Source organism: Hydra vulgaris, chromosome 12 (genome assembly GCF_038396675.1).
Source record: "Hydra vulgaris chromosome 12, alternate assembly HydraT2T_AEP".
In the NCBI taxonomy this organism is placed as follows: domain Eukaryota; kingdom Metazoa; phylum Cnidaria; class Hydrozoa; order Anthoathecata; family Hydridae; genus Hydra; species Hydra vulgaris.
In genome coordinates, this window is record NC_088931.1 from 74,969,293 (window position 1) to 74,978,745 (window position 9,453).

Here is a 9,453-nt window from a genome sequence, read left to right on the forward strand (position 1 = left end):
GTATCCACACAGGTTTTAATTCCAAAATAGAAACTAAATGTGTCGATTGGGTTCTGAGCATCAAAATTACAAATTTTCAGTATAGTACGATAATGTAAAACATAAAAGAGATACAGTGGCACATAATGAACAAAAATTAACACTTAAAATCACCATAAAAATGAAATTGTAAAAGTATAAAATGAGCATTGTTTACTTTTTGAAATGAAACCAAAATAAAGTTCCACTTTAGTATATTCCTAATACTAAAAAAAATTGGTACAGGGACCACTGTCTATGGTGTTAACAAAATGGAAATTGCCACCATTCCTTAAAGCCTACATTGAATTTCGAAACAACTTTACCTTCGAGAATTAGGTAATTTGTTCTTAGCTTGAGAAAAACCAAAGTGAGATTATTTTTCATACTTCGTATTTTTCAGGATGCAGAAATGTTCCTAAATATTTCGTTAAATACAAAACTTATACCCAGCCAAGATTTCCGATTTTTCCTATATTCTTAGCAATATCGACAAAAACTTACACTCTCCTAATTCACCTTTTTATTGGGTATTTTTTTCTATAAACTTGAAATTATTCAAAATATGTTTATTAATGTTAGGTGCATGTTCTGTTATTTCTCATAGTTTCATCAAATTTCCTATGCAACAATATGCTAAAGTTTCACAATTACATGTCTTGTCTGTCCACGCATTAAACATTTTGTTTCGATAACATGACCACAGCTATTTGCATTTTTTACATATTCGGCGTTTTAAAATTTAGCGGAAAAACTAAACTATAAAAGCAAAAAAAAAAAAAAAAAAAAGAGAGAATAAAGTTTCTGTGAGCATTTTGGCATGCATATTAAACAAAATTAGGTTATCATAAAATCTATCGTACCGTTTTTAGAATGGGTACGTTGTGATTGTATTATTATCTTTATTTAACAAAGAATATTTCGGCAAGATAATGTTATAAATAATATAGCACATTCAATCACCAATTACTAAAAGCAATATTTAACTCATGCTTTGACCTGAATGATACCCGACATAAACACACACACACACAAACACACGCACACACACACAAAATACGTATATAAAGAAAACAGAAAAAAAATAAAACTTCTACCTCTTTTTCGCGCATAGAATTTGAATCTTCTATTTCCATATTTATTTCTTCTAACAAATCAGGTTTTGTGATTAGTTCTTCAATATCAATATCTAAATTATCCTCGTTTTCCATTATTTTATATTTTTTTTACAGAAGTTCATCTAGGCTTTTATAAATGTTTTTTTATAATTTGTATCGCTTAAAATTCAGCATATGCGATTCTCCATAATACCTATTGTTTAATAATTAAATTGCCTTCCCATTTGGAAAGTTAATAACTCGCCCTCACAGTTATAAAACTTATACCGCGTAATTATAGGTCGTTTTATTTTATGACTGCTAATAAGGTAGTGTGTTAATCCCATTTAGACAGACTTTAATTTCAAAAACGTATTTAGTCATTCACATTTTGCAGAAAATAACTCTCTATTTTTTTTTTCATATTTTAATTTTATAAAAACAAACCGTTAAATGTTTTTTTTTTAATTTTTAATTTATATTAAAGTCTTATTTTAAGTTTTTATTAATTTATATTGAAGTATTATATTAATTTTTTTAATCATTTTAATTCTAATTTTACAAAAAATAAACCGAAAAACTTTTATTCAAAAAAAAAAAAATAGCCTCGCTGACATTTAAATTGATTTCCTTTTTATTTTCTGCTGAACTTAACTGTTAATTCATAATTATCTTATTAATTTATATGTTGTTTGGACAACTTTCTTTAAAAGGTTGCATAAAATTGCTTATGATGACCAGATTAGTCTTTTTTTTGTTTTTTTTTTGTTTCGAGTTATTAAGGTGCTCTAAAAAGACTTAAGGGTCATATCACACAGCACCACGGAAGAGACTTTAACAGGAAGATTAGGCCCCCTTTATACTAATGTTGCTTATTTGGCCAGAGCAGACATCGAACCTCTTGATTATAAACCAGATCTCTACCACTGCGCTATGGCAGCTAACTATTTTTAAAATTAATTTATAATGTTTATAAAATTAATTTAGAATTTATAAAACTATTAATATTCAAGGTCTTTTTAAATTTTTGATTAGACCTTTGGTGATTTTTGATGATTAAAAGTTAAGATACATAAAAATGGGCCAAAAAGCAGTAAGCGAAACTATAAAATGGATAGGTATGAAGGATGGCTTAATAATCAGCAACAGAGAAGTAATAAGAAAATTTAAAAAAATTCAGAGAATCGCGTTAGAAACACCCTAAAATATTTAAAACAATATGTTTAAAAAGTTTTTTCAGGGTATTTCTTATCACAAAAACATTCTTTAAGCAAATTGTCAAGTATGAGTCAATGCAAGGTTAAGTTTAAGTGAACTTACCAACACAATTAACGAAAATCATGAAAAACGTCTTTCTTTAAATGCAATTAGAAACATTTTACTTAAGAAAAATATTTGTGTTTATGAAGTTATGAGAAAACCCACGCTGAATGCCAGAAGATCACTAACAAGATTAAGGTGGTTTAAGGAGAAAACTGGGTGGTCTTTGGAAAGTGAAAGCAAGTAATTTTCAGTGATAGAAGTTTGAAGTAATAGACAAAATAAAAAATGAGTTTTTGTAAAAAGATTAAAATCTAAAAAGTATTGTAATTGCTTTGTTGTTCTGAGATTGCAAGGTGGCAGTAGTATTGCTGGTGTTTGAGGTCAAATATTGTGTCACTGAATGCAGAGGTAACTGCGATATTAGTATGTAAAAGTGTCTTGCCTTCCAAACAAAAAAATGAGCGAATCTGAACACAACGCACCCCAAACTGGGTACGATTCATTTTTAATTAAAAATACTTATGAGTCACTAGTGTACATACATCAACTGATTATCTAGGGGTAGTCGCAGCACGGTGTGCAAACATCGACTGACTATCAAGTGATGCAGGACATGTACATGCATCGACTGAGGGTTTTGGTTTGAGTAGACAATTATTTCTGACTACATTTTTTATAGTCAATTTTATTTTAAAAAAGAGTTATCGAGTTTGGGGTGCGCCGTTTTAAACATTTTTTGAACGTTTCATTGGGTTTAAACCTAATAAAAACGTCCAAAGAACGTTTAAAAACGCACAGTGCCCACTAGAGTGCTATACCTTGAGATAATATTTCAGATAACCCTAATACTTTTATTTGGAAAGTTCATTAATCTTAAAACTATAAAGAAGTTTTAGCTTACGAAAGGTTAAAACCATAACATCTGCCATTTGTATTTTTTTTATGTAAATCCATGTCAACCAAACTCCACAGGCACCGTCAAGACAAACTACTAAATCATCTAAAAAAAACAAAAACTAAAAGCCATCTTTATAAAGTACTTTGCCTGATGAAATGGAGGTTTTTATGGAAGCGGAAAATACTTGATCCTTTAATGATTTGTGTGATAAAACAATATCATTTTCTTGTGATAATATTAAATATCTATGGAAACTATTTACGTTTTTAATCTGCTGGTATACTGGACAATTGGGTGTTCCTAAATTATTTTTAAAATAAAAAATGATTTATTCTTTGATAGCTTTTACTGTGCCATTAAGTGCACCATAAAACCTTTTTCTTACATTTTATGGTGCATTAAGTGCACCATAAAACCTTTTTCTTACAATCATGTAAATATCATTGTAAATATCATTTTATTAGTCGTCTCCATGTTGCAATACAGAATCTGAATTCTTAACTGATTGATCACAAGAAAAGTATTATCATTAAGTAGATGTTAAGTAAGAAATCCTTAGTATTCATTAGTGAAAAATAATATTACCCTGATATGTTTGCGAGGGCATTTGAGTACTTTTCACAGTCAAGAACTCTTTATAAGATTCTGCATGATATGTTAACATATCATGCAGAATCTTATACAGTTGACATATCAAGCAGATTTCTCGCCAATAAACTTTTGAAATGCTCCCGGCATTTAAAAAATATATTGGCGAGACTTCTGGCCCACTCAAAAGTTGAGGCTGTTTCAAATCGATTACCTTTTTTTAGAAGCCAATTTATCATTCAGGATCTTTTTTATTTATAAAAGTTATTTTAAGTCAAAGATATGTTATAATTATCATTTAATTGCAAAAACATCTTGACTTAATTTCATTGATTGGTTTTAAAAGAAAGCACTTTGTTTTAAAAGTTTGAAAAAAATCGAGTTAAAGAAATATGCAGCATGCAAAAAAACACAAAAAACGGTTGTCTAGTTACATTATGCATTTTTCTAGGTCCTAGGTTCTAGGTTTTTTTTAAAGTGTTTCCTTTGTCTGCTTTCTGTATTAATACATCTTACCCGAATTAATTCTTTTTACCCGAAAAACAAATAGTCTAAAACTTTGCACAAATGGACATATTTTAAGTTGTAAAAGTGGACAATCAACAGATAGGTTTGATAACCTTGTATTAGTGAACGGAAACTTTCGGCTTCGGCCAAAACCGAAATTTCTGCTTCAACAATTTTTTTACTTTTCCTGTTTCGGCCAAAATTTCGGTTCAAACTAGAGTTGTTAACAGGAATGTTTCGTACAATTCCGGAAAAATAAAATTCTTTCGGAAGGATATTGAGAATAAGGAATTTTCTTTTTTCGTAACGAATTTTACGAAACAAAAAAAACCGCCGATGTTCATTTCGCAAATGCTTCTTACGAAATATTGTCTTCCGCAAGTTCAATTACGAAACAAAACTATTTTGCAACATACGAAAATAGGGCTTACGGAAGTCGCACTTGCGAAATGAGCTATTTCGCTAAACGACGTTTCGGAGTCTATAACAAAATTTTGTTGGCCAAACTGATATAATTGTAAAAATTAAATTTTTTATATACCAAAATGTTTATAATAAAATTTTATTTTCAGTATTGCAACGTATGAACATTTTAAGGTTTTATTTTTTGAAATAATGATAAAAAACCAAATTTCTTTCGAAACGAAACTCTTTCGCACTGAAACTTGCGAAACAACTTCATTACGGAAAAACACTTACGAAACGCGGCATATTAAAAATATTTAAATACGTTTTATGAATCAAATACGTATGATTGGCCAGGTAACTAAAATACTAATTATTATTATAATTATTGATATGTTTCAGTTAGTAAATTTTTATAAATAAACCTAGACTTTCATAAGATATACTAAAAATGTTTTTCAATGAACAAGAGTTAAATAGTGAACATAACTTGAACAACATAAACTTTCCCATTTTGAGGGAAAAAAGAAAATTTAGAGCATGTAAGTCATTTGTTTGGGATCATGTAGATTTGCCTCAAATAGTAAATCGGTTAAAAAAAAAGGGTCGTTATCGAACTAATTTTTAATGTAAACTTGTCGTTAGCTTAACTCAAAGGCAGTTTTTCTCCTGTTCCTTTCTTTATATTCATTACTTACCCGAAGTTGTGAGAGAGCAGTTAATTAGCCCCTGAGTCAGTAAGTTAATGGAAAAAAAGAAACGGTTTTATACGAATAAAATTGCGTGATTGGGAAACAATGCTGTCGTTGAAATCAAAAAAAGATATAGGTCATGTAGTCAATCCTAAAAAGTACGTACGCTTTAAATTTGATCCTCCCCTCCCCCGCAATTTTCAACATCCCAACGTTATTGGAACTATACAACCGCTGAAAGTTATAAAGCTCTGGCTATTTTGGAGAGCAGTAAAAATTTAGTTGCAAGATTTTGCAGCAAAAAAGCGGGTTCGTAAAATACAACCCTTTCCCGAGTCTTTGCCCCGGGAAAAAATTTAAACATAGAAGCTCACCAGGATTATACAAGCGCTGAAAGTTTTAGAGCTGTAGATAGTCTAAAAATTAGTGATAAATTGACATAAAATGTAATGGAACCAAATATTTTACTAAGTTTTTATGTATAAGAATATAAATAGTAAACCTCCATTTCTGAAAAGCCAAAGACAATAAACAACCAAATGTCGGAAGTGAACCAAAGTCGGTACTTGATAAATATTAATGCATGTAAACACTGGTATAGGGACATGTTGCGGAGGAAGCGTTGTCCTTTCCCTCAAAACTAACTTAAAGTTTCAGTTTTTTCTATTTAAATTTTAGCTGCGTAACTTTCTTAACCTTTCTAGGTCACTGTATATATATATATATATATATATATATATATATATATATATAATATATATATATATATATATATATATATATATTTATATATATATATATATATTTTTTTTTTTTTGTGTGTAATTTATTTTCCAGAATAATATGAACAATTGAATATATTACTGGTAGGACTTCCAGAAGATCACATGATCTTATCATGAAACCCTTTACAATCTATATATAAAGAAGGTCATACATTAAAAAATTACATATGTGTTATAATACTCTTCAGATGTTAAGCAAGTTTAACATAATATTTTATAATATGGGTATATAACATTCTCAATATTGAATATTATAATATAAAGTATTCAATATATTTTGTATAAATTATATTCTTCATACAGTAAACAAAAATAATGTATTAAATCATATAAACTTGAAATACTAAAAATAGATGAATATATTTTGTGTTGAAAATATTATTTTTCTTAATTTCTTTTCAAAGGAAGGAAAAGACCACTTGAAAGAAAAATCAAAGTTAGGTAATACTATTTTATTCCAGAGAAATGGACCACGATAAGAAATACAAAACTGGTTATTTTTTGTTTTGCAAAATGGCTCTTGAATAGTTTTACTACAACGAAGTTCATATTTGTTTTTGGGTTTCAAATTATAGAGATTAGTAAATACACTAGGAGATTCATTTTCTTTACATTTAAACATAAAACATAAAATATTAAAAATATTTAGTTCGTATATATTTAAAACTTTCATTTCTATAAGAAGTGGTGTTGAGCTTGAAAAACGATTTGCAAAATTAATTATGCGAGCTGCGTGTTTCTGATGCCGATAGAGAGATTTAAGTTTGGTTTTGTGAGCGCTTCCCCATATAATATTAGCATAGTTTACATGGCAATGAATAAATGAATAGTATAGTTGAGTTAGTTGTTGTTTATTTAGTATATATCTAGCTTTATATAGAATCCCAATGCTTTTAGCAACTTTCATGGAAATATTATCAATTTGTTGATGCCAAGATAAGTTTTCGTCTATCATGACTCCTAAGAATTTTATAACTTTTTCTCTTTTTATGATTGTATTGTCAATTAATAAATCAGGCAAGATATTTTGGATTCTCTTTTTTTTAGAGGTTGGGTTAAAAAGTAAAAATTTTGTTTTATCTGTATTCAAAGATAATTTATTTTTTCTAAACCAATATGATATTCTTTTTAGTTCATAATTCATTTTACTAAAAAGTATATCTATGTCTTCGTGCGACTGAAATAAATTCGTATCATCCGCAAAATTTACGGTCGTTAAGTTAGAAGCTTTGTAAAGATCATTTATGTATACTAAAAATAACAGTGGCCCAAGAATAGACCCTTGGGGGACACCACATGTTATATTCGTTATTATTTGCGATGAGGATTCTTTATTATAAACAAATTGTTTGCGATTACTTAGGTAGCTTTTGAACCAATTTAGGGTTTTATCTACCACACCGTAGCTCTCCAGCTTTTTAATTAAAATATGATGATTAACAGTATCAAAAGCCTTTGACAAGTCAATGAATACGCCTAGTGTGAATTGAGAATTCTTAAATGAGTCGGCAATACTGCGCGTTACTTGGAGAATAGCGTGTTCAGTAGAATTATTTTTTTGAAAACCAAATTGATTTTTATAGAGGAGTTTATTATCAATAAGATGAGTGTATATTCTGTTATACATTATTTTTTCCAATATTTTTGAAAAGACTGGTAGAACTGAGATAGGACGATAGTTTGTTATATTTGTATGATCACCTGTTTTAAAGATTGGAATTATTTTTGCTATTTTCAAACTATCTGGAAAAGATCCTTGAGTAATAGATGCTTCAAAGACTTTGAAGAGGATATCTTTGATCACATTATAAGAGTCAATTATAATATTTCTATTTATATCATCAGGCCCAATTGCTTTATTCCTTTTTAATGATTTAAATGCTATTTCAAATTCATAATAACTTAGATTTGAAAAATTTATAGTTGAACTTGGTGACGATATAAATTCGTCAACAGAGTTGTTGCCTACATAAGGAATCTTATTTGATAGGTTATTTCCTATTGTTGAAAAAAACTTATTAAATTCGCCAGCTATTTCACTTGAATCGGTAACTAATTTATTTTCTACTTTTATAGCATTCGGCATCGAATTTGTGCTTGTTTTATGTTTGCCAGTAATTTCTTTTATTATTTGCCAAACCCGCCTTGAATTATGTTTGTGTTTCATAAGCAAGTCAGAATAGTAAATTTGTTTTGCTTTTTTGCGGAGTTTTTCAAATAGATTTTTATAAGCTGTGTAGTTATTTTTATGTTTGTCTGATTTATTTTTAAGATATTTAACATAGAGTTTTTGTTTTATTTTTGAGGATTTTTTTATTCCTTTAGTTATCCAAGGACAAGAAATGTCTTTGGCGTTAAGAATAATTTCTCGTAACGGAAAATTTGCTTCGTAGATTTTATAAAATATATTAAAAAAAGATTTATAGATGATGTTTATATCCTCATTAAAGTTTATATAGCTCCAGTCTTGATGTAAAAGTTGCTGTTTAAATAAATTTAGGTTATTGTTGTTATAAATACGTTTTTTTATTGTTACTTTTCCGTGCGTATTTGTTTTGAGGTCAGCGCCTAAGCAGAAAAAAATTGGAAAATGATCCGAAACATCAGTTTTTACTATACCTTTTTTGAGCGTTATATTGAAACAGTCATTGGTAAGAACGTTGTCAATTAAGGAGGATGAGAACTCTGTAATTCTAGTGGGTTTATTTATAATAGGTACTGTTCCCGTTTCAAATAAATGGTTATAAAACTTTGTAATGTTTTGTTTTTCATTGTACTGGAAACAGTCTAGGTTGAAATCCCCTAGTATATAATTTTTTTTCTTTTCATGACTTGCTTTTTCTATTATATTATGAACAAGATAACTGCTTAGGTACTCAGTTCTTCCAGTTGGTGGCCGATAGCAGCAGCTTAGTAAAATATTTTTAAATTTTTTGTTTAATATTTCAACCGTTAAAATCTCAATATTTTCATCAGAAACACTCATTTCGCTTCTAATATTATACCCAATGTTTTCTTTTATGTAAAAAAGAACTCCTCCTCCACGCTTATTAATATTACGCTCTAAAAACACTGTATTAAACCCTGTAAGATGGAGATTAGAGTTTGATTTAAAATCTTCTTCCGTACACCAAGTTTCGGTTAAACAAATAACATTAAAAAAATATTCCGTTTGACAAATCATATTTAAAAAGCTATTA

The 9,453-nt window shown here is 28.6% G+C and overlaps 1 protein-coding gene across 1 annotated transcript in view; it reads right to left on the reverse strand.

Moving 5' to 3' along the window:
• LOC100203357 (septin-6) overlaps positions 1–1,317 on the reverse strand; it is a 36,217-nt gene extending 34,900 nt beyond the window's left edge. Inside the window, exon 1 of the mRNA XM_065814435.1 lies at positions 1,116–1,317. Coding sequence (XP_065670507.1) covers positions 1,116–1,229 — 114 coding nt within the window. The 5' untranslated portion in view covers positions 1,230–1,317. The remainder of the gene's footprint in view (positions 1–1,115) is intronic.
• Between the last annotated feature and the right edge of the window lie 8,136 nt (positions 1,318–9,453).